Source organism: Pelobates fuscus, chromosome 2 (assembly GCF_036172605.1).
Source record: "Pelobates fuscus isolate aPelFus1 chromosome 2, aPelFus1.pri, whole genome shotgun sequence".
In the NCBI taxonomy this organism is placed as follows: Eukaryota; Metazoa; Chordata; class Amphibia; order Anura; family Pelobatidae; genus Pelobates; species Pelobates fuscus.
Genome location: NC_086318.1, coordinates 171,698,883 through 171,726,071, shown reverse-complemented (window position 1 = coordinate 171,726,071; position 27,189 = coordinate 171,698,883). Strand labels below are relative to the sequence as shown.

Sequence of the window (27,189 nt, the reverse complement as noted above, 5' to 3'; positions counted from 1 at the left end):
GGTCAAATTGAGACTTTCAATTCCTTAAAACAAATTGAAGATTGGCTCAAAAGGAAAAACAAAGTTACAGTATCCCCTGCATAATCAAGAAAAGAGAAGAGATGTGGAGAAAGAAGATGGAAGATAGAGATAGAATGTTAAAGATATAAAAGAACGGAAGAAAAAGAAAGGGAAAAAGAGAGGAATCAATAGATGGATGATTTGGGAAGAGAGAAGAGAGGAGGACAGAAAAATAGAGGACTTTTTTATGGTTTGAGTACCCAAGATAAATAATTAAGATATGGTTACTGACTTTAAGGAGCAGGATTGGAGAGAGGAGGACAGGAGAAGGGTAAAGAGGATGGAGGTAAAAAGTAAAAATTAAAGGGGTCATGCAATGGACTGCTCAGCACTAAGAGATATCTAACAATTACTTACATAGCAATGAGTGAGATGGATATAAAACATCTAGGAAAAAGATATGTATAATAGCTATTTTAAGGCATTCCTAGTATAAAGATGCTTCATATGTTTGCACGTTTTTGCACGTTTTTAGAAAAAAAGGAGAAAGAAAGGGAGAGGGAAGGAAATTATATATATTTTTTTCCTCTTTCTCTCACTTGAATTTGGACTCACAAAGATAAAGTAGAGATGGAAAGAGAGAAAAATGAGAGAAGAAGGAAGCAAATGGGTAGATAAGGGGAAAAGTAAATATGTTAGAAAGAAAATAAGAAATACACTAAATTAGATAAATGAAAGTACTATGTTTTTCAAAACTAAACTATAGGAAAAACACAATTACGTAAGGTATATATAAAGTAAAATAGTTAATGCACGAAAGGTCACTACCAGATAGAGAAAGAGAAGTAGGTACAAAGAACACAGAAATGAACATAAGGAATTAACACTGTAAAGGAAGAAACAAGAATCCTTTTTTCCTCTCTCACTTGAATTCAAACTCACAAAGATAAAATAGAGATAGAAAGTGAGAATACTAAGAGAAGAAGGTAGTAAATGGGTAAATAAGGGGAAAACTAAATAGGTTAGAAAGAAAATAGAAATACACTAAATTAGATAAATGAAAGTACTATATTTTTCAACACTAAATGATAGTAAAAACACAATTAGCTAAGGTACATATTAAGTATAATAATTAACATACAAAAGGTCACTATCAGAGAGAGAAAGATTAGTAGGTAGAAAGAACACAGAAAGGACAATAAGGGATTATTAATGTAAAGGAAGAAACAAGAATCTCTCTTTTTTTATATTTACACATTTTCTTTTCATTTTCCTAAACCCCTCTTATTACAAAAAAGTATCTGTTGAAGGGACATAAAGGGATATAAACTTAAAACATCAAAAGATATAAGGACACAATATAGTAATGCCTATTAATAATGGTTTAATGAAAAGTAGAAAGAAAAAAGGGAAATGGCATATAGAGGAAGGGAATGAAAAGAAGGGAAAGGAAAGGAAAGGAAAATGGAGAAGGAAAGGAATGGAAAGAAAAGGGTAAAGATAATAAAAGAAAGGGGAAATATTAAACTGATTTCATAGGAAAATTGCTGACTTGATGGAATGTATTCCTCAGCTATAAGCCTCCCCCATGACAATCTTGTAAGGTTTGAAGTGTGTGCAATTAGATACACATATTAGATTGTGCTATGACTCTTTTTAGAGTCTTAAGAATACATTAAGTTATGTCAGTTAAAGTTTGTGTATGTGATTATGGTTTTTTATGTTTAATGTTGGTTTATGTATCTGTCAACGAAAGCCCTCTAGTCAGCCCAGGAAAATTAAGGGCCAGTAATATATAATAATGGTCAAACTGGTCACTATTAATATACAAGGTTTAAATATCCCACAAAAGAGACAGGGTTTTCAAGATTATTTAAAAAAAAAAAAGAAATTCAAATTGCTTTAATTCAGGAGACTCATTGGTGTCAGAAGGAAGAAACCAGATGGTACAGTAAATACTTTCCATTAAAAAATATGTGCATCGGAGGCGGGGCCGGGCCGCCGAGCAGAGCGGCAGCCATCCGCTCCAGCTCCGACATTGAACGGCACAAAAGCTTGGAAAAAGCCGAAATAGCCCAAAAACGCTACATATAATATTACCCTTTCGGAGCACCGGGAGCCGTGGCAGCATATGTGAAGAGCCAAACGATGAACAAGCAGCCGCTCCACACGCTGCAGCCGCGAAGCTCGAATGACCGGCACAAGGCATACACACACGTGGAGACAGCGGAGCTCGTAAGGCAACGGAGGGAGAGGGATGGACGCCGGCCCGGCCCCGCTTCCCCCCTCGGCCGGTGGGGGTAATCCTGACCCATGAGTCAGACCTTCAAAGGCTGGGGGCGAAGGCCCGCGTGGCACGGGCCCCCCCCAACGGAGTACCAAGATAGGGCATGCACACATGCGGCTGTGAGCCACGCTGGGTCACCTGGACCCCCAGGATGCCGGATCCCATAGAGGGACCACTCGGAGCAGAGACCTGCCTGGCAAGGAGCCGGTCTGGGACCCAGGATTTGGTGGTGGTCCAGGGGCAGACACCCCACACTCTGCGAGCCCTGCGGCGCCGGGGTGTGCTGACCCCTGGCGGACCGGTGGCTGGGGAGGCACGCACCGGCGCCAAGCGTGTGGCGGAGGAGGGTGAGGCGACAAAGGACTGGAGCTCCAGCAGAGGTCAGCAGGGGTTGAGGAGGTGCAGGGGACGGGGTTCCAGCGGACTTTTCAGGGGTTGGAGGCTGCCGGCTTGCTCCCGACCCTGAGTGCCCACAACGCTGAAAGACTCTCTGATGCACAGCAGGGGCAAGCCCTGGGTGGAACTGAGGGGGTCTGAGGGGGTCTGCCATGTATGGGACGCTGGGGGACCCAAGCAGTGAGCAACCAGCTCGAAGCGCACAAGACCACCAATAGCTAGATACCGTGGGATGTGGGATCCCCCCACAGCGGAGCTGATAAACCACCTCCAGAGAAGGGACTCACCGTTTTTTAACACTGATAGACCTGGACCATGCCACCGGGACCTTAACTTGTGGTTATAGCACTATTACAGGTGTTTACCTGCCAGCCTCTGACTGAGCTAACCTGGTAGATAGATGTCAGCCAACCTATTAGCGTATAGTAGAAGGAGTATATCCCTCTTTAGCCTACCCAACAGCCGGATTTGCTGCATTATACGCAGGTTATATGCATGGCTGCGCCTCAGCCTAGAAATATAAAGTCTTACACGCAAGTGTACCTATTGTTGATGATTATTCACATGCATGCAGATAATCCGTATTATGGGTACCGCTAAGCTTATGCAACTTATTTTCATTTTCATATGTTTTAACCTTTCCGCCTTACCAGGCATTAACTGTTTTAATTGCTCAATAATACACTTTGGGGTACATGCCTTAGACGTATGTTAAGTTAATTACGTTATTTAAATGCGCATTCACATGTTTTCATGCCCACATGTTGATATATTTCCTTTGGCTATAAATATGCAGGATAGACGGATATGAATCAGGCCGGGCAGCAAGAGCTTAATGATATGTTATCTTTCAATGTCACATGATTGTTAGATACTGTAAAGTTAGAACATTGCCCTAATAAGAAAGACGACATAAACACGCTCAAATGTAATATCATATTAAACGCTGTAGAACAACAGACACGTTTGATGAGCCTCTGAGCAGGCAACGATTTGAATATCCATTCATGCAATGAAAATCAGGCCTCTGCGCAGGCACTAACCCGCTTTAACATTAATACGTTTGCATTGGAATATGTTATGAAACAAATAAACATATTTAAAAAAAAGTCTGAGATACAATTATATACACAAACGAAGTGGAATAAAGTGTGGTGGCAACCTGAAAGGTTGTCACAATCACCTGAGTGGAAACCCCTTACACCACTCAAAAGATACAATAAAAAAAAATACATACAATATTTAAAAAATAAATAAAAAAATACATGCATCTAGAACTGAAGGCAAAAAAGTGGAGTAGCCATCATCTTCTCTAATTCTTTAAAAATTAATATTAAATACAAAGATCAAGACCCAGAGTGTAGATTTATTATAATTATATGTACTATTAATGAAGAACTGTTTACTTTAGTAAACTTATATTTACCTAATAAAAACCCTATGAGTCTCCTTAGACAAGTGCTAAATAGAGTAGAAAAGGTGGGACAAGGCCTTAAATTTATTGCAGGAGATTTTAATTGTACACTCGATCTTGTATTAGACAAGCTCTCTAACAGGAAGATGTTTTTAAATAAAAAATATTCAAAGAAATGGCAAAATGTGTAATAACCTATTTAAAAAAGAAGGTCTATATGACATATGTAGTCAACAATCCTTTGCTTAAAGAACTTACATTTTACTCCTGGCCTCTCGATTCACACACTAGAATAGATTTTTTTTAAGGAGAGTCAAAGTTGATAGAAAGAACTCATAAAATCATAATAGTGTAATTCTTGAGTTAAATAAAACCAAGTGTAGAAGAAACTATAATACAACATGGAGACTAGATAAGACCTTATTTCAAAATAAACACCATAAAGACCATTTAGAAAAAATGCTAAAGTTTTATTTCCAAGAAAATAAAAACAGACAGGTTGAGGATGACATCCTATGGTGCTCTTATAAAGCTGTAATTAGAGGTCATTGTATTAAGCTAAAGAAACCAAGAGATAAGGGGAATGGGGCAAGTCTAACTGACCTTTATATAACATTATATAACTTAACCAAAGAAAATCACGCCAGTCCGTCTAGGGATAATCAGCTTAAATTAGTGAATATTAAAATAGAGATCCAAAATAAAACCTTTGAAAGAAAAAAATATGCTAAAATTGAAAGCCAAATATTATCATAAATATAATAGAGCCGATAAGATATTAACCAATATGCTTAAAAAAGAAATGCAAATAACTTAGTTGATAGAATTATTACAAATTATAAAATTTGTTTATCACTTGAGGAGATAGGGAAGGCCTTTTAACAAATATTACGCAAAACTATATAATCTTGCAGATATAACCCCGTAAGATCTGATTAAAGAATATATTAAATTGGCCAATTTGTCTAAACTATCAAATTCACATTTAATCTTATTGAATAAAGAAATATCAAAGGAAGAGCTTTTAAGGGCAATTGACAAATTAGAGAGTTATAAAACACCAGGACCAGATGGGTTTGGAAATAGATTCTATAAGGAGATGAAAGTTCAAATAGTAAATCATGTAACAAACACTTTTAACAACGCTGCCTCTAAAGGAAGGTTCCCAAGTGAGATGTTGAAAGCAAATATCTTACCAAAACTTAAACCTGGGAAAGATTTAACAAATATAAAAAGATATCACCCAATATCCCTTATTAATGTAGACATCAAGTTATTCTCTTCTATTTTTGCTCAAAGATTAAAAGAAGTTTTGAAATATTTAATCCATTCTGATCAAATAGGCTTCGTACCTGAAAGAATGGCGAACATAATATCAGAAGACTGATTGATGTAATAGATATATCAACAAAATTTAAGCCCTATGCTGATCCTGTCACTAGATGCCAAAAAAGCATTCAACTGAGTAAGCTGGGCCTTTATGGAAAACACTCTAGAGACATTTGGAATATCAGGTTGGCTCTTAACTGCAATTTAAGCATTATATAGAGATCCAATGGCCAGAGCAATTGCACATAACATATGATCAAACAGGTTCAAATTGAAAAACTGCACCAGACAGGGGTGCCCGTTATCTCCCATCCTATACATACTGACTATAGAAGTACAGGCCACTAGCATTAGACAGAGCACAGAGATAAGGGGTTACTTTACAAAAAAAAATAACTAAAGTTGTCACTTAATCCTGATGACATTATTATGTACCTAACAAAATTTCTCTACCATCTGTTATGTCAGAAATAGAATTATATAGTTCAGTTTCAAATTATAAACTAAATAAAACAAAATCAAATGTATTATAGATTATTATATCTAAAAAGGACATAGCTATTTATCAAGATAATTATGCATTTTTGAACTCAAAAACATTTATATATGTAGGAATTAAAATTTGTTAGAATATAAATAGTATTATGTGAATACACTTTATAGTTCTTTTAAAATAAACTAAGACAAACCTCAAAGAATGGAGGAAACTTGAAATATCCTGGGGAGCAGGATAAATATTCTGAAATCATATGTTCTTCCAAAATGGACATATGTGTTAAGGATGCTCCCTATAGCCACCCCTAAGCCTTGGCTAACAATGGTAAAACCTGCCTTCTCTAATTTTTTTTGGAAAGGAAAAAAACATGGATTAAATGGATTAAAAACTCACTGATATCTAGAGGAAGTAAAATGGAGGACTAGGATTTCCAAATATAATAAAATATTATGAGGCTGGTATAATTATGCATGTAATGACATGCCAATTAGAGCAAAATAAAACAGAGGCATGGTTTAATATCGAAATGGCAGTTAGTCAAATAAAGGATCCAGTAGATTTAATATGGAATATAAAAAATAATTAATTTTCTAACTCTTATATATTGAATCAAATTATACCTATATGGAATAAATTAAATAAGAAAATTGATCTTGAAAATAAAATCTTTGACTTTCAAAATTTGAATTCATTAAAAAGAATAATGAAGAACGTCTCTTTAAATACATTGAAAGCCAAGCATATAAACACAATTAAAGATTTAGTTTGAGATAACAAGATAAAACCTTTTAACATGCTGGTGTTAGAGTTTCACCTGACAGCCAAGGACATTTTCACCTATACAAGGATTAAACATTTTATGGAGAGAGCTATATTGGTATCAAAAGGTAACCTTTACAAAATAATGAAAAGAATATTACATGAGAATAGAGTAAAACAGCTCTTTTGTAGATGTGATAAATTGACAGAAGAGAATAATATTACAGAAACACCATAAGAAAATGGACCAAAGATCTAATAATAGTAATAGACGAAAAGGAATGGTTATCCTCTTCCTATTAAATCAATAAATATGTTCACTCACTTGTGTTGATAGAAACCCATTTTAAATTGATCAATCTATAGTATATGATTCCATCAAGACTATCGACATTCTTTCCGGGATCTAGTGAGGATTGTTGAAATTGTAGATCGGAGAAGAGTAGTTATGTTCATATGTGGTGGACATGTAAAAAAGTGTCAATCGTATGGCAGTAGGTTCAAAACATTATATTTAAACTGTGTGATGTCAAATTATCAATAACTCCTGAAGTAATGTTACTACATATTTACTGGCCTAATCTAAGGAAGACAGATACATTTTTGATAACTCATTGCTTGTTGGCTGCAAAAATAGTTATTGCCAGAAACTGGAAAGGAGAATATGACTTTACTGTTACCCAATTAAGCTCACAATTATTATATCAAATAAAAATGGAAGAAAAGAGTTATTCTAAATGCCTGAACAAGACTTATGGTCTATGGGATAAATGGGAAAAAGAATTGTGTATCATTTCTAAATAAAATCAGAGATGAAAAGATGTAGGACAAATGTCAGGAGGAAGGCTAGGAGGAGGGGGTATATATAGGCTGTGAACCCTCCCCTATATATATATATAAGCTAAATATTATAATAAATGTAGAATTATCCCAAACCATGCACTTCCCACCATGTAACAAGGTTTAAAGAACAATAGTTTATTAAAATAATTATTGATTATATGTGCCCGTACATTTTTCATCTGGTCCTATTAAAGTGCCACTGTCACCCACACCCCCTGCAAAATTAGTATGTCATAAATATTTAATCTTGAAATTCCATGTTGACTATGTTGGAATTTCACAGAAATTTCAACCCACTCAAAAGATATGCTGAGACAATGTAGGGATTACTTTGTTTTAGTATTTTTCCTACTCCTGACGCTTCTTGACACTGAGTAGAGCTACCACTGTCAAGAAGTGTCAATAACCCTGCCATCTTTAATGATGGCAGTAGGGATATTAGCATGCATGAGAGTACAGCAGTGATTTTGACTCCTGGCAGCTGAAGCACCAAGAGTAGAAAATAACCCACAAGAAGAAGACTGCAGGACCCATGAGCGACCGGTTAAGGTAAGTAGAACTCACTATTGCCTACCCCCCACCACCATTGGACACCCAGTGGTGATGTCACTTTCAAGGGTCTTTTCAAATTGTTACGCATAGATCCAATGCGGCAACAGTGCCGCTTTAAGCCATGTGGTTAATTAGTAATGAGCGATCACCAAAGCAACTAGATCACTTTTGCTAGCTAGAATAAAGACTGTTTTTTAAAGATTTTTTTTAGTTCTTGTCTGTCATAAGTGGCCCACTCCACATTCATTATTGAATTAGTCAAGCTCTCTCATTAATTGGAATGAGAATAATTTGATCATGTCAGAATTTTATTGAGTCTAGGACCATGTTAACTTGTATGGTTGTGTCACCTAAGTGTAGCAGGGGAAGAGGAAAGGGATTACCGGGATTTTTTACAGAGGGCTTACGCCACAATTTTTTTTTAATAATTTATCTCATGTTTGTATGATGCACTGAAATGACTAATTGACATGTTTTAGTAATAGTCATGCCATAGATACAGATGGATAAGATAAAGTTAGTTAGTATTCTCTATACTCTGAAGATTCTACAGATTAGAATAGATTAAGTTTGGAATGCTATGGAAAGTTAGGCTGTTAATATTAATTTCCTATTGGTTAGTGTGACAAACTCCCCTTTGTACAGGAGTTTGCCACGAGCTCCTGGAGGAGCCTGCTTGCCAGCCTCCTGCCCACAGATTATGGACCTGGTTAAATATAATGTTAAAGTCTATGTGTGTGCCTGTTTGGACTTATATGGCCAAACTTCATACTTTCAAAGCGGCACTTCAAATTATCGAACAACCGCACAAACCAGAGACCAACCTGGATCTTGTTAACGCCATAACAACTTGGAACGTTTCTCACCAGTGTTATAATTGTTCATCTGGGTGGCTGCAATTCGAATAGACAACCACGAGGTGGCGGCCATCTTGTTCACATGAACGCTGGCAGCTATGTTTGGGCATGAATCTCCTGGAACTAAAATCGGATACAGAAACTCCTGAACACCGCTAGACTTCCAGCCTGCGTTTGTTTCTATTCAGCTTAAAAGGGCACTGTTTGGTGAAATCATTCATCTGGATGAAGGGAACTAGTTCCAGGGTAAGACTATTGACTGTGTTTGGTAGTTTGTTCGTTTTCAAACTACCGAACTAGACGGACCGCAAGCCCTAATTCTCTGGAAATGTTTTGAGCATGGGACTATGCCTGCAGTCGGTCAAATACATGACTTCCATAAAATTTCTCAACCTCTGAACTAATCTGGCTGATTTTTGGATATGTTGGTCACCCAGATCAGGGCTATCAGGGGATGTAACCTGGGATATTTTGTGTTTTGGGGTACTTTTCAGACGTTTTAGAAATGTGTGTTTTTTCTGCCTGGAGATAATTGGGTTAATATCTGGCTCAATAATCTCACAGGCAGAGGGGAGGGATTGTATGATATGTGTGGGAGTGCATTACATTGTAAATGTGTTACGATTGGTTTGTAAGTTTGTGTCCCTGTCCCCAACAAGGTATATGTGGGCCTTGCCTGGGGACTAGCATAAAAGGCCAGTGTGGCACCATTAAAGAGAGATTTGTTTACCCCTTCATGAAGTCTTTGCTCATGTTTGGGGGACTGGAGAACTACATATACTCTGGGGATTACTATATCACAATACTCCCCTGAGTGTAATCACTAGCTCTTCTAAGAGCTGTTCCTGCTACGCTATCTGGAGTAGGAAAGGTCTACCCACTAGAAGCTGGAAGTAGGTAGAGGACGGCGAGGCCACAACCAAGCTGTGGTGGTTCGTGAGGTCTACAGTGCTTATGGTGTCTGGTGGAGTGCTTGGAGTTCTCAGTGAGCACTAGGAGCATCGATTGATGGAGGTACCCAGTTGGGGTGCCAGGCGGTCCATCACAGTTAGCTTATGCATAGGGCTTCAAATTATAAATTCTTCTTCAAAATTGACATTTTCTATGCAATCAATCATTCAACTAGTATTTCAGTGATTAATTGAATAGTTTTAAAAATTGGTAAGTAATATGCTGTTAATTACAGTTAAACAAGCAATGTTTCTAGATTTCCACTGGCTATGTTACCATTCTCTTCTTGCTGTTGAGCATATATACTAGTATTTGTAACTCAAAATATTCAGGCATATTTAAATGGTAAAAACCAAAGAAAAGAAAATGTTACTTGCGCTTTCTCCTTAATCCCTATGTATATTTAGACAAATGGAGGTCATTTAGTTGCTCCAATGGCCATTGGAGGGATGCCCGCCTGCCAACGTCAAGGCAGACCCCCCTAAGCGGGTCCTAACACTGACCCTTCAGCCTGCTTCCTTGAGCTTCTGGCAAAGATATCTCTAATGAGACAGAAAGGGGTATTTTTTATATACACCCCTTTACTTATTAACCCTTAATAGGGAACACATGGGATGGGTAGCAGCATTGTAACCAGGCTGTGTGATACAAAGTAAATACAAATACAAAAAGAGAAGTCCTGCGCTTAAGCAGCAAGGACTACAACACACATCAGCCCCAATATATAGTAAAAACCAAAGAAAAGAAAATGTTACTTGCGCTTTCTCCTTAATCCCTATGTATATTTAGACAAATGGAGGTCATTTAGTTGCTCCAATGGCCATTGGAGGGATGCCCGCCTGCCAACGTCAAGGCAGACCCCCCTAAGCGGGTCCTAACACTGACCCTTCAGCCTGCTTCCTTGAGCTTCTGGCAAAGATATCTCTAATGGTAGTTTTTAATTGGTTAGTAATATTCAGGTTTTAATATTAAAATTAGTTTTAATATTCCAGTGCATATAATAGAGAACATGCAGTTAATCCTTAATTAACTATGTAGAACCTGGTCTCTACCTTAGAAATAGAACATTTCTAAACAGTGATTTAAACAGTCTATGTATTTATTCACAAAATTCCAAATTGCACTCATTTAAAAAGTAGATTGTAAAATGTCAGCTAAAAAAGCTATGAATTGTAACAGAGCAGAAAAATTAAATGTTGCAATTCAATTTTTAACTACAATTATGAGTTCAGTGAAGAGCTAATAAGTCAACACATTTACATAATGATGATATAGATATGATCCCAACAGTCTCACAACAGACATAGATTGAATGTATAAATTAATAATCAGTTATTTGTAATTAACCATTTCTGCCAATGTAGGGTATTTCTTCAACAAAATAACGCACAAAAACACAAAATCAATTTATAACAATTTAAGTTTGAGGAGTTTGCATGAATTTTTAACTCTTTTTTTTCTTATTTTTTTCATAGTATACCTGAATATTATGACTATGGCCATGGAACAACTGAAGACAACTACAATAATTATGGTAAGGTCAATTGTTCAATATCGTTCAATATTCTGTTGAAATTTATATTAAATAAAGTTTATATAGATAGTCACATAATGTCACATAATCACAGTGGAATCTGGAATTAGTGAAAAAAATAAGCCTAGTAATCTAGAGAGACTAATTAGATTTTTGTTTCAATTTTTAAATTATAAAGAAATTTATATCTTATAACATTTTCAAAATGGATACAAATTTAGAAAAAGAGTTAGTCACACAGTATGTGAAAAGGAAATTTGTGCAAGGACTTGACATCACTTTACTATGAATAATCAAATAGACAATAAATAGCAGTTACAATGCACAGGCAAATTGTTACTAAAATTAGATATTCTTATTCTCTATTGGTGAAAACCTGAGCGGGTTCCATTATTATGACTCAATCGTAAAACAAATTGGTTGGTAAGTGAGGATACGCTAGAGAGTATGTGCTAGAGAGAAAGTCTATGTTTGGGGAAGTTTCCCCTGAACATAGACCAGCTCACTAGCGTAGGGAATCCCTCAAATCTATGTACGAGGAACATAGACCAGCTCTCTAACGCGGATTGACTACTTATATTGGGGGATGGAGGATAGGGGATGGGGGATGGGGGTGGTTATAATACGTGAAGTGTTTATTTTAAGAAGTTAAATTAAATCATATGTGTATACATGCTTTTCATTTTGTGAGGACTATATGCAGTGATATGTATGATATGTATGACTTATCCTTTAATATATTTATGAACATATTAAACAGTCTTTCACTATTTAATTTTTCATTGATTTATTTACATGGAATAGTTGCCATTTCAGATTAACGTGTTATATGTTAACATTATCAAGGGCACCATTAAAATTTAACAGGTATAATATACAGACATTGTTTAATTAGATATAGATTTTAATCTAAGCATTTTGGCAACCATCTTTCTACTACAGAAACAAAAATATGGTCTTTAATTCTACCTATATATTTATAATAAGTCCACTTTATTAACTTTTATTTTATTTATTTATTTAAAATTATTTTACCAGGATGGATACATTGCGATTGCATTTGTTTTCAAGTATTTCCTGGGTCCACAAAGCATTGCATTGTTACAATAGGATACAATATTACACAAATACAATATACAAACAATAGATATATAAATATACATATACCATATATAAATTTAATACATAACAGGTAATAAATATATTCAACCAAGACAGGTGCATTCTGTGCTGAAGTATATTGCCATAGATCTCTTAAAAGATTTTAGATGGAATGAAGATTTGACTGTGTCCCTGAGGTTATTCCATAATTGTTGTGCTCTGTAGTAAAATGAGGATCGGGCCACTTTATTTTTATTTTGTGGTATGCTAAATATCGTGCTAGTACTGGATCGGAGGTTAGAGGAGGTGGTAACAGACAGGGAGAGCATTCTACTCAGGTAGGGTGGGAGCCTACCAGAAATGCTCTTATGCACAAGGCTGGAAAGATGAAGAGTGCATCAGGATTCCAGTGATAGCCAGTTTAGCTCTTTTAGCATGTCACAGTGGTGGGTAAAGTAATTATATTCTAGTACAAAGCGGCAGAATGAATAATATAACATATTAGGTTTATTAAGGTGGGTTGGCGGTGCGGGTGCATACACTACATCCCCATAATCAATGACAGGCATTAGTATTTGTTGCACTGTTTCCTTACTATAGGGCTTAGTAGTCCTTGATCGCTTGTCACGTGTCTGGGACCCGCAGCTGGTCTGTGAGAATGGATTAGTTCAGCCTCCATGACTGTTGTCTTGGCCTAAATAACAGCACTCGCAGTCGCAGACGGAGTGGGTTGTAGTCCGACCATGTCATGGGGAGTATGTCTGCTCCCTTCAATCAGGCAAGGGGGGAATGCTTCATTAGGAAGTAATCCAGTCTCGAATATGAGTAATGTGTTGTGGAATAGAAGGTGTAGTCCCGGGTCGTTGTGTTGAGGGTCCTCCAGCAGTCCCTGAGTTGGTAGGAGAAGAAGCCATAGTGTTTTGTCATGTCTATTCATTTGTGCCTGCGGCTGTGGCATGGTGGTGTCCATGCCTAGGAGGAGGGTGAGATTAAGGTCGCTTCCTATGACCACCGTTCCTTTTGGGTGCTCTGCGAGGGTGCCCAGAGTTTTTCTGAGAAATTGGTGTTGCCTGGAGTTTGGCGCATAAATGTTCACAAATGTATACAGCTGGTCGTGGATGGTCCCTTGGATCAGCAAGTATCTCCCCCGGGGGTCCATTTTGGTGTTCTTGACCACCAACAGGTGTCTCCTGGAGATGTGGATGCCTAAACCTTTCCGGGTTGTTGCTGAAGAATCCTGTCAGGTAATGGTGGTCCTTCAGGGAGGGGGCCCTGCCTTCTTGGAAGTGTGTTTCCTGAAGAAAGGCTATCGCCGCCTTGAATCCCTTGAGATCCCGCAGGAGGCGGGTGCATTTCTCTCGTATGTTGAGGCCACAGACATTGAAGGAGAGCAGGTCCTCCTGTGCATAGTGTGAGTCTTCCTTGGTGGCATTGCAGTCCAAGGTCCAGCGGTGGATGGGGGGGGGGGGGGGGGAGAAGCGGGGAGGGAGCAGATGGGCCTAAGGGGAAGATAAAATAGCAAACAAAATATACACAAGGTGTATAGTTGTGTAGGCGCTTCCAACTTAAAATAGACAATAAAAGTAAGTGTGACAGAAAGGTGTAATCCCTTAACACCTAAAGGTAAAGTGAAACAATTAAAATAATTCACACCCACTTAGAAAAATATACAGAGTAAAAAGGATATACCACCTATTGCAGATATAGATATGGTGGTTACATCTGTAAAACAAATGAGACATACATAGTGTTTTCCATATAGGTAAAAACAAACAATTGTATCATATGAGGATTGAACTCACAAGGATGGAGCCTCTTAGGCTCTATGTACTTCGCTCTCGGGTGCCTATTCAGGCTTTCGATAATTTTCAGTTGAAGACCCAGACTCCACGAATTCAAGAGTAAATAAGGGTTTATTAATTGATGAAATATTATATTAAAATATTAATAATATAGGACAAAAATAGGCAGATATATGTATAAAATACAGCGTGGTATGGTACTGCAATAATGGCCAAAATTAAAAGCAGCAAAGCACCACAGCATATACACAAAATAACAATACCGCCAAATGAAAGTCCCAGTAAAAAGTCCAGTAAAGTGCAAACGCGTTTCAGCCCTAGATAGGGCCTTCCTCAGTGCTAAATTCCTGGAGAACCTTCAGGGCTTAAGTAGCCCCCTTGATAAGTCCAACTGCATCCAGCTGTGCTTCAGAAATCCCGCCAGCCATATCACTTCCGGTTTTGGGAAAAAAAATAAAATAAAAAAAATTCTAAAAATGATATATAATAAGGGGTGCATTTAAAATGAAAGAGGTGAATTACGGTTGGACAGACATATAGCGCAAATGCCAGGTTTTGTTTACATTTTGTTTCGTTCACAACTTGTACATTTGGCTGCGGTGTTAAGGGGTTAAAAGTAGTATTCTTGCACGGTAAGCACATTTTACATGGATAAAAACCTGGTCTTTGGTTAAAAAGATTCTTGTCTCCCTGTTTGCAATTAATAAAGCTTTTAACCAAGTGATCTTTAATATTTTTAGCCCCTTTAAAAATAACCTTCGGTTTCTCACCTATGATATCTTTAAGATCCCCATCCGTTTTTAAAATATGCCAGTGTTTATTCACTATGTGTTTAATTTGTTTAGAGTTGGTATTATAATCTAAAATTAAAGGTACATACTCTTTATCCCTACTTATTGTATCTGTCTTTGGTTTAGGTTTTAATACCTCAGCTCTATCCATGTCCTTCACCTGTTGAATCTGTTCTTTCAGGACTGTAGGATCATAATGTTTCTCTTTAAAAAATGACGTCAATGTGTTTGCTTGGTTATCAAATTGATGGGGATCTGTACAGTTCCTCAGCATTCTTATATATTGTCCTTTTGGCATGTTGTTGATCCAAGGGGCATAATGGCAACTGGTTGTGTCAACTCGCATTATGGAGCACATGGGGAACATACGGAGGGGATACACTAAACATAGTGTGTCAGCACATTTTATTGAATTCCATAATGGTGACACTTCTCTCTTAAGTTTTATGGTTATTGGGAAGAAGCGGATGAATTGGAGAGGAGAGGATAATGTCCGTGAACTTAGTAAGTTAGAGGGTAAATGGATTTTCACTTTGGACACTATGTGCCCTAAAGGTCTCAACATAGATTTTGAGTTAGTCCATTTTTTATAATAAAATATTTTATATATTTTTTAAATATTATATTTACATTTTTATATTAATATCTTTTCTTCTAGGACGTTTCCTCTCCCTTCCACATCCCCCTGAGTTACATTTCTTCTATTTTATATATGATGTTTTTTATGTACCTATATTAACAAATATTTTGTATTTTATATTTCTATCCTGATTTATTTATTCACAGCTTACTCAATTTGTTTATTTATTCTACTATATTATTGTATTATTTGTTTGGGCAAATGCCCTCTTTTAATATGAACACTTTCTGTAGTCAATTCCACCATGCCAGAGTGTGGAACGCATGGTGGAACACAAATACATCACATGACCGCATCCAACCGGAAGTCACATGTTTTTTAAATTTAAAAAAAAAATAAAAAATTTTTTAGAATTTTTTTTTCCCCAAAACCGGAAGTGATATGGCTGGCGGGATTTCTGAAGCACAGCTGGATGCAGTTGGACTTATCAAGGGGGCTACTTAAGCCCTGAAGGTTCTCCAGGAATTTAGCACTGACGAAGGCCCTATCTAGGGCTGAAACGCGTTTGCACTTTACTGGACTTTTTACTGGGACTTTCATTTGGCGGTATTGTTATTTTGTGTATATGCTGTGGTGCTTTGCTGCTTTTAATTTTGGCCATTATTGCAGTACCATACCACGCTGTATTTTATACATATATCTGCCTATTTTTGTCCTATATTATTAATATTTTAATATAATATTTCATCAATTAATAAACCCTTATTTACTCTTGAATTCGTGGAGTCTGGGTCTTCAACTGAAAATTATCGAAAGCCTGAATAGGCACCCTCATATGATACAATTGTTTGTTTTTACCTATTGTCAGGATCGGGACAGGGATCCAACACGCAAAGTACAAACAGGTACAGGGTACGTATACCGGACCTTAGAATGGCCGGACTAACGTACGGAGAGTATAGAGAATGGTCAGAGACAAGCCGAGGTCGAGGGAACGAGAGGACAGGTAAGCGAGGAACAAGCCGGGTCAAGGATAACAGAGGTAAACAGAGTAAGACAAACAAGCCAGGTCGGAACCAAAAGGATAACTGAAAAACACCAGAGCACTGTGTGACTAGACAGACTAGAACCACGACAGGGCAATGAGCAACAGGGCGAAGTATGTTTAAATACCCTGGCTAGAGAGGATAGACACGCCTCCGACGAGTCCTGATTGGTCTCCAACGGATTGAGTGACAGGTCGTTCCGGATTAGCGTCATGACGTCGGTCTCCGGGCACCATGCTACATAAGGAAGTAACTCCCTCGTGGCCGGCGTTTATGTGACCGGGTCGACCGCGAGGAACAGAGGAAACATGGCGTCCGGACGGACAAACGTCTAAGTCTCTACCTCTCTCGGAGGTAGAGACCTCAGGTACCCTGACAGTACCCCCCCTCTCAGATACGCCCACCGGGCGGAAGGAACCGGGACGAGATGGGAAGCGAGAGTGATACGCCCTGCGGAGACGAGGAGCATGAACATCCTCTTGAGGTACCCAACTCCTCTCCTCAGGACCATATCCCTTCCAATCGACCAGATATTGAACCTTCCCCCATGAGATTCGAGAATCAATAATAGAGTTAACCTCATACTCCTCCTGACCCTCCACCTGAACAGAGCGAGGAGGGGCTGTTGTGGAGGAAAATCTGTTGCATATAAGAGGTTTCAGCAATGAAACATGAAATGAGTTAGGGATGCGTAAGGTCGTAGGAAGAGCTAGACGGTACGCAACTGGATTGATTCAAGTCAGCACCCTGTAAGGTCCAATATAACGGGGAGCGAACTTCATGGAGGGCACTTTTAAACGGATGTTCCTTGTGCTCAGCCATACCCTATCACCTGGAACAAAGACCGGAGCCGCCCTTCTACGTTTATCAGCGTGTTTCTTAACCAGCATAGAGTTGTGCATAAGGATTTGTCGAGTTTGGTCCCACAACTTCCTCAAATTGGCAACATGAACATCAACCGACGGCACCCCCTGGGAAGGGGAAGCCGAAGGAAGAATAGACGGATGAAAGCCATAATTCATGAAGAAGGGGCTTGAATGAGTAGAATCGCAAACGAGATTGTTGTGTGCAAACTCCGCCCAAGGAATCAAACCGACCCAATCGTCCTGGTGTTCGGAAACAAAACATCGTAAATATTGTTCAATTTTCTGGTTGGTACGTTCAGCAGCTCCGTTAGACTGAGGATGATAGGCAGAAGAAAAGTTCAACTTGATACCTAGTTGTGAACAGAAGGCCCTCCAAAAGCAGGAAATAAATTGGGAGCCTCTGTCAGATACAATTTGGGAGGGTATCCCATGTAGGCGAAAAATCTCCCTAGCGAATATCTCTGCCAATTCGGGAGAAGACGGTAGTTTAGGCAGAGGAATGAAGTGAGCCATCTTAGTGAATCTGTCAACCACGGTGAGGATAACAGTCTGTTTTTTAGAGATAGGTAGATCGACAATAAAGTCCATGGCCAAGCAGGACCATGGTTTCTCTGGAACCTCTAAGGGATGCAGGAATCCACATGGGAGCGTATGGGGTTGTTTAGTTTTAGTACAAACCTCACATGCAGCGATGAAATCTTTAGTATCTTTACATAAAGCAGGCCACCAGAAGTCTTTGGAGATCAAAGCAAATGTTTTGCGAATACCAGGATGTCCCGCCATCTTGCTGTTATGGAGACACTGCAACAGTTCCAGTTGAAGAGCAGGAGGAACGAAATGTCGACCCGCAGGAGTCTGTTTAGGTGCTAGATGTTGCAGCTTAATGATCTCGGCCAGTAACGGGGAATGAATCCTGAGATTCGTATTAGCAACAATATTGCATTTCGGAACTATAGAAGAAAGAACCGGTTCCGGTATGTTAGAGGGTTCATATTGGCGAGATAAAGCATCGGCTTTAGAGTTCTTAGAACCAGGTCTGTAGGTCAGCACATAATTGAAGTGAGTCAGGAATAAGGACCAACGCGCTTGCCTAGAAGACAGGCGCTTGGCCTCCCCAATATAGGACAAGTTTTTGTGGTCCGTCAGAATAGTAATAGGGTGTAAGGTCCCCTCCAATAAATGTCTCCACTCCTTTAAGGCTTTAATGACCGCTAACAGTTCCCTGTCTCCGATGTCATATCTGCTCTCAGGCCCAGAAAGTTTCTTGGAAAAAAAACCACACGGGTGTAGTGGTTTATCCACCCCTAACCTTTGTGACAGAACCGCACCTACTCCTGTCTCAGAGGCATCGACCTTGAGTAGAAACGGCAAAGTCGTATCAGGATGGACCAAAATTGGAGCAGAAGCAAAAAGTTCTTTGAGATTCTTGAAAGCAACGAGAGCTTCAGTAGACCACGTCTTAGTATCCGCCCCCTGTTTGGTCATATTGGTAATGGGCGCAATAATAGAAGAGTAACCCTTAATGAAGCGCCTATAATAATTGGAGAAACCAATAAACCTCTGAATAGCCTTGAGTCCCTTAGGCAATGGCCAATCTAGAATAGACTGGAGTTTGTCAGGATCCATCTTAAAGCCTTCCCCAGAAATCACGTATCCCAGAAAGTCTATCTGGGTCTGGTCAAAACTGCATTTTTCCAACTTACAGTATAAACCGTGTTGCAGAAGTTTGTGTAATACCTTTCTGACTTGTCTATGGTGAGTCTCAATCTCTCTAGAGTGAATGAGTATGTCATCCAGGTAGACAATAACACAATCATGTTGGAATTCCCTAAGAACTTCGTTAATCAAATCTTGAAAAACTTCAGGTGCGTTACAAAGACCAAAGGGCATGACCGTGTACTCATAATGACCATAGCGGGTATTAAACGCTGTCTTCCACTCGTGGCCTTGCTGAATTCTCACCAAGTTATATGCCCCTCTGAGATCCAACTTGGTGAAAATTTTAGAATCCTTTAGCCGGTCAAAGAGCTCGGTAATCAAGGGAATAGGATAGGCATTTCTGATGGTTATTTTATTCAAACCTCGGTAATCGATGCAAGGTCTGAGTGAACCATCCTTCTTTTTAACAAAAAAAATCCAGCCCCGGCAGGGGAGGAAGATCTCCTAATGAATCCCTTGTCTAAATTCTCCTGAATATACTCCTCTAGAACAGCATTCTCTTTAGTGGATAGAGGGTATACATGACCCCTGGGCGGCATGGTACCAGGCAATAGATTCATTTTACAATCAAATGTCCTGTGTGGGGGTAGCGTATCAGCGTTCTTCTTGTCGAACACTGCTTTTAAGTCCAGGTATAGAGGAGGTATCTGTCTCTCCTTAGTCTGGATAGAACTGTCTGGTGTGTTAATTACAGCCAATGGAGATACCCTGCGTAAACACCTCTCCTGACAACCCTGACCCCATGAGAGTATTTCCCCTAACTCCCAATCGATAATAGGATTATGTCTCTTTAACCATGGGTACCCCAGAACTATGGGAACAGAAGGAGACGAAATGAGCATAAGTGATAAGTTCTCCTCGTGTAAGATACCAACAGTTAGGTTAATAGGTATAGTCTCACGAGAGATAACAGGCTCGAGTAGCGGTCTACCATCTATGGCCTCAACGGCCAAAGGTATCTTTCTTAACTGGGATGGGATAGTGTGTTTAGTAGCAAAGGCTTGGTCGATAAAATTCTCAGCAGCACTGGAATCTATCAAGGCCATAGTCTTTAGTACTCCCTTCTCCCACGTTAAAGAAACTGGTAACAGCAGCCTGTGATTCTTATAATTATGAGTAGAGGACAAAATAGAAACACCCAAGGCCTGTCCTCTAGAGAAACTTAGGTGCGGGCGTTTCCCGAGCGAATAGGACAATTCAAGCGCAAGTGCCCTCTGACTCCACAATACATACATAATCCCTCCCTTCTCCTGTACTGTCTCTCCTCTTCTGAAAGGCGAGTATTGCCTATCTGCATAGGTTCAGGAAACAGTGAGGTATTGGAATCAGGGCTTTGAAATGCGGGTGCTAATTTAAAGGTAGGTCTAAGGTTCCTCTCTCGAGTGTTCTGTCTCTCTCTTAAACGCTCATCAATACGAGAAATTAACGAAATTAAGTCCTCTAAATTCTCAGGGAGCTCCCTAGTAGCAACTTCGTCAAGGATAACATCTGATAACCCGTTCAAAAATACATCTATATAAGCCTGCTCATTCCACTTCACTTCTGCCGCCAGAGACCTGAACTCTAGTGCATAATCCACAAGTGTTCGGTTCTCCTGTCTCAGGCGCAACAGTAATCTGGCTGCATTGACCTTTCTACCAGGCGGGTCAAAAGTTCTTCTAAAGGCAGCTACAAAGGAATTATAATTATATACCAACGGGTTATCGTTCTACCATAATGGGTTGGCCCATCTCAGAGCTTTCTCAATGAGTAAGGTGACAATAAATCCAACCTTTGCCCTATCGGTAGGATAGGAGCGAGGTTGCAATTCAAAGTGAATACTGATTTGGTTTAAAAAACCACGACACTTCTCAGGTGAACCACCATAGCGTACTGGTGGGGTAATACGGGAAGAGGCACCTACAGTGGCTACCTCTAGGCCTGAACTTACAGAGGAAATTGGAGTAGTACGCGTCTCCTCTGGTGGGTTATTAGCACGTGATAATAACGCCTGTAGTGCTAAGGCCATTTGGTCCATTCTGTGTTCCATGGCGTCAAACCTGGAATCAAAGGGACAAACCTGACTGTTTGTACCTGCAGGATCCATTGGCACTGTCGTAATGTCAGGATCGGGACAGGGATCCAACACGCAAAGTACAAACAGGTACAGGGTACGTATACCGGACCTTAGAATGGCCGGACTAACGTACGGAGAGTATAGAGAATGGTCAGAGACAAGCCGAGGTCGTGGGAACGAGAGGACAGGTAAGCGAGGAACAAGCCGGGTCAAGGATAACAGAGGTAAACAGAGTAAGACAAACAAGCCGGGTCGGAACCAAAAGGATAACTGAAAAACACCAGAGCACTGTGTGACTAGACAGACTAGAACCACGACAGGACAATGAGCAACAGGGCGAAGTATGTTTAACCCCTTAAGGACCAAACTTCTGGAATAAAAGGGAATCATGACATGTCACACATGTCATGTGTCCTTAAGGGGTTAAATACCCTGGCTAGAGAAGATAGACACGCCTCCGACGAGTCCTGATTGGTCTCCAACGGATTGAGTGACAGGTCGTTCCGGATTAGCGTCATGACGTCGGTCTCCGGGCACCATGCTACATAAGGAAGTAACTCCCTCGCGGCCGGCGTTTATGTGACCGGGTCGACCGCGAGGAACAGAGGAAACATGGCGTCCGGACGGACAAACGTCTAAGTCTCTACCTCTCTCGGAGGTAGAGACCTCAGGTACCCTGACACCTATATGGAAAACACTATGTATGTCTCATTTGTTTTACAGATGTAACCACCATATCTATATCTGCAATAGGTGGTATATCCTTTTTACTCTGTATATTTTTCTAAGTGGGTGTGAATTATTTTAATTGTTTCACTAAGGGGAAGATAAGCAGTGGAGTCAGGAAGCAGAGAGGTTCTGTATTCAGGGAGAGAACCCACATACAGAAGAGATTCGTGAGGGACTGAAGTCCTAGTGGGTAGGATTGGACAAGCGCCACCCAGCCAACATGCCGGCAGCACCTCCAACCTTTCCTGGAGCGACGCTCTCCCTCCTTGCGGTAGGAGTGCCTAGTCCCTAGCTGGAGTGTAGGTCTAGATGCTATTTGTCATCCAGGGGTAAAGCCTCCGGTGTCGACAGTGTGGTGTATTTGTGAACGGCCAAGTGACGTGATGTAACTACTAACTCTGAACTGAAAAACTGGATAACTCATGGACAATAATGCAGGTGTGGCTTGTGCTTAGTGGTCCTGGGGCCTGGTTTGCATGTGAGTGCATGGGTTCCGAGTGGACTGGGGCACTGGGGTTTTGGGCGCTAGTCAGTTGCGGCAGTTCCCGTCCTGGGTGTTACCATGGTGGGGTAGTACTACTCGATCCGTTAGTCATCCCATGTGTCTGTCACCCTCTCCCCTCCATGTTTCCCCTCAACCGTTATTCCATTGCCCTCACCCTTCTCCATTTTTCTTTTTTACTGTTTGTTTGATGCATTTTATTCTGTTTTTTTATATGAAATAAATCCCCCCCACCAATAAAATATGTGTCCTTACTCCCCTCCCTATTGTGGGGATTGGCTTGAACGCAGCAGCTCCCTCCCCTTCCCCCCCGTGCCCCTGTCATGGGCGATGTGTCCACGCTGGGATGGTGTAGGGATCGTTTTGTGTGACCCGTGGTGCTATTTCCCACAGCTTGTCCGGCTGTTGTTCACGGGTTATTGCAGCATCCACAAGGAGCTCCTGGTTTACATGGCCATCTTGGACCGCTGTCAGACACGCCCCCATAATAATAAATTTGGATAATACTAAAAAGGAACAAATTGGAAGCTCAAATCTTACATAAAATTAAATCCATTAGTATAATCCACGTTGGATCACCTCCCTCGTCCTTCGTGCCCCCGGTGTCTCGCCATCCCCCTGTACTGTGTTTACCACTGTGTTCTATCCGTGCATCCTCGTGGCCTCTCCCCACCCTGCTAGTACATGCACTACTTATGTGACTTATGGGACAGCCCCCTAGCCCCCCCCCCCCTCCCCTTTGCAATGCCTATGTCCATTGTCAGTCTTTCACCAGGGTCTCCCTTCACTCCATTGGTGCATACATATCCCCCCCCACGTAAAGGTTAGATCATTAACTCCCCCCCAGCAATAGTGAGACTTTCATCTGTCAGCTGTTCGGTTCCATAACCACCCATCGCCCTTGTAGCACATGCAGAGCATTGGGGGCCGCCCTTCCACCCGACCCTTCTCCCCATGTGTTGGTTACCCCTTTAGATGCCCATGTATGTGTCTATTACTCCCCCGCGCTCTGAGGCACTAGCATAACATTTCAAGTGAGTCCTCCCCATCTTCATCCCCCCCAAATGTCCTGTATGCCCGTATGCTGGAGTCCCTTGGTGTTTAGTTATGCTTTTAGTACAACCCAGATGAATACACGGTCTTTGAAGCCACCATGGCTGTACCTGCGGGCTGCTATTCCCCACCTGGCAGCCCTGTGACAAACTCTTGGTATGCCCCCACCCCAAAAAGCGAACCTCCACTGCAATGCCCCCTCTGGAGCCAGGAGACGGTTTAAGAGAGAGTCCCCTGCTGTGCGTGTACGGGTTCGGCTTACCGGACATGTGAGGGAAGGTATTTACCCCTCTGGTGTAGGCCGTAGCCGCTCCCCCTCACCCTTCCTCCCTCCGGCTCCATTAATGCCTTCCTCTGGCAATTTTGGCCTGTCCCCCCAACTTGTCCTTTCCCCTTAATGTGTCCCCTGTCTCCATATCACTCACAGTTAGGTAGACAGCCCCCGGGCCTCATGGTGTGCCCTCCAAGCCTACGTCCCCTGGTCTGGTCTGTGTGGCTATCCCTCAGGCCGTGCAACTCTGGTTTGGCTGCTGCTGTGGTGCCTGTCGAGCTTGGCATGGTGGACCCAGTGGGGGGCCAATGGTCCACCGCAGGAACTGCTGTGAGAGACAATTCGGGATCTGCACTTCTGTACATCATAAGGGTTGTGGATAGTGAGGGTTTCTTCCCCATGCCTTGTTGAGAGTAAGAAGGGGTACCCCCATCGGTACTGCATCCCAGCTGCCTGCATTGCTGATGTAAGGGGGCGGCGAGTTTGTCTTGCCTGCAGTGTGATGGCGGTGGGGAGAACTCTACCAGTGATGAGGCCTGTGACGGACTGCCTGCACCCTGACCGGGTACCTCCGTCAATCGCTGCTTCTTAGTACTTGTGAGTACCATAAGCACTGTACTGGAACACTAAAACCACCGTAAACCCCATGAACCGCCGCTGCTTGGTTGGGATCTCGCTGTCCTCCACCCACCCTGGACCCAAGATCAGGATCCAGCTTCCCGTGGGTAGGCCTCTCTTAGACCAGAGAGCGTAGCAGGAAAAGCTCTAAAAAGAGCTAGAGATTATACTCAGGGGAGTATTGTGATATAGCAATCCCCAGAGTGTATGTAGTTCTCCAATCCCCCAAAACACGAGCCAAGACTTCATGAAGGGGTAAAGCATTCTCTTTAATGGCAGCCACCACAGGCCTTATATGCAAGTCCCCATGCAAGGGGCACTCCCACCTGGACCTTGTGGGGAACTGCAGCACCAAGTCAAAGACCAATAACAACAATGGTTAAATGCATGACACTCCCATATACAAACACACAATCCCTCCCCTCTGCCTTGGAGATAATTGAATCAGGAACTGTACTAATCTAATCCAATTATCTCCAAGCACAGGAAAAACTATTTTTAAAAAACACCCCAAAAGTACCCTAAAAATACATTACAATACATCCCCTGATAGCGCTGATCTGGGTGACAAACATATCCAAAAATCACCCAGATCAGTTCCGGAGTTCAGGAATTTCCTGGACGTCTTATTTTTGACCCACCATGCACATGATCCCATGCCCAAAACAGTTCCAGAGAATTAGGGCTAACGGTTGGTCTCTCTGTCTGGAGTACAAAAGTACATACTTCAAATAAACTGAGCCTTTTAAAGTGCATTGGGAAAGGTATATTGCAGGGCCCATAGTCATGAGGCTAGAGCCTGGCCAGCAGGCCCCTCCAACAACCTGTGACAAGGTTACTTTCATCACAAGGCCCTGGAGCTCCGTTCAGGGCTTTGCATGGCTGTTACAGGCGGCGTGGCCATGGCCATTGGGGTTGTAAAGTAGGACCCGATGGAGGCCTCAATGGTCTGGGAGTGCTGGGATGGTGTAGGGATCGTTTTGTGTGACCCGTGGTGCTATTTCCCACAGCTTGTCCGGCTGTTGTTCACGGGTTATTGCAGCATCCACAAGGAGCTCCTGGTTTACATGGCCATCTTGGACCGCTGTCAGACACGCCCCCATAATAATAAATTTGGATAATACTAAAAAGGAACAAATTGGAAGCTCAAATCTTACATAAAATTAAATCCATTAGTATAATACAAACTAAGCAAAACAAACTTTAATGTGACCTGAATTCGCTCCAGATTGAAGCCTGAAATAATTCAACATAGTAGAGATTATTACTATTGAATTATTATTCAATATCAGTCATGAAAAATAAATTCATAAATATGCCCCACATATGAGTGATTTTCCCTTCATGCTGCACTCCCTCACAGTCTTCATGTTGAATCTCAGCCGGGAATCAAAAAAGAACACATAGCACAACAACTGCATTAGTTCATATAGAGACTCAAGGAATATGCCACTGTCACTATGCCACTTCTGATCTCGGCCGAGACTCAACAGTTACACCAGGAAGGAGAGTAAATACCAGACAGATTTGGTTCCTAGAAGTACCAAGTCCCAAGGCCAGCCCTGCAAGTGTTAAATGGCTGTTGTCTGCCTTCTACCCCTGAGCATAGCAAAACCAGGTTTTAAAGATTTAAAAAAACATTTGTTCATAGTGTACAGATGATGATGTATGCCAAAAGTGTACATGCACCAATTTATAGAATAGAAACATTGTAATCTTGATTCATTCCACTGCAATGTTATTCCAATCACACACCAACTGGTCTTTCCTTGTAAGAAAGATTTTACCATGCATTGACTAAAAGCTGCAAAATGCAAAAATGCCCATGGGTCCATAAAGGATCTCAGGGTAAATGAGACTCTAATTTACCATGACAATAAGATTCTCCCAAGGTGCCCACTCTTATAAATGGTTCCACTGAATTAGTCTGATACATTCTTGAGGAGATTGAACACTACTTGTTTTATTTTTTATGGAGTGCATTTTCCCTTCTTGTATTGTATGTGCTTTCTTTTGATACTGTTTTATTATATTATTCTGCACTTGATTTTCTTAACTCATATGTTCTTTTTATTGTCGTGTAGCATTTTTAAAAACATTTTTTAAATATAAAAAAAACAATTGATGGACTTAATATTAGTTATTAGTGATTAGGATGAATAACATTGGCAGTAGACTTGGTGAGTCATTTCTGGATAAGCTGCCAGAATCCGATTTTCAAGCTGCCACACACTAGCCCCAATATGTTCAGTTCAGTTTTTAATTCAGAGTGGCATTCTTGGGACCAAAAAAAAAGAGGTAACAGCCTGGGTAATTTTATCTAGTGTGAGACTAGGTTTTGCTTGCTGCTTCATCTAGCTATCTGCTGCCAGGGGCACTTGTTTGAGTGGGAGGAAGGAAATTGGAGCCATGAGGACTCCTGACACCTTCACCACCACTGCCTCAACTGTCATCGCCAACACTATTAGTTTTTTTACAGCCTCATGATGGGATTACAAGTGGCTGGTTACAAGTGGCTAGGAGGAGTTACAACTGGAGTTACACGTGACTGTTGGTCAAAATATGATGCTTTCAAACTAATCCATAATCACAGCCATTGTTCTTACTCTATATTATCTTCCTCCCAGGTTTATCATC

General features: G+C 40.8%; 1 protein-coding gene across 1 annotated transcript in view; it reads left to right on the top strand.

Annotated features, from left to right (window-relative positions):
• Positions 1-27,189, top strand: part of KHDRBS2 (KH RNA binding domain containing, signal transduction associated 2) — a 595,075-nt gene that overhangs the window by 504,067 nt on the left and 63,819 nt on the right. The window contains exon 8 of the mRNA XM_063442960.1: positions 11,360-11,418. Within this exon, the coding sequence (XP_063299030.1) occupies positions 11,360-11,418 (59 nt within the window). The remainder of the gene's footprint in view (positions 1-11,359; positions 11,419-27,189) is intronic.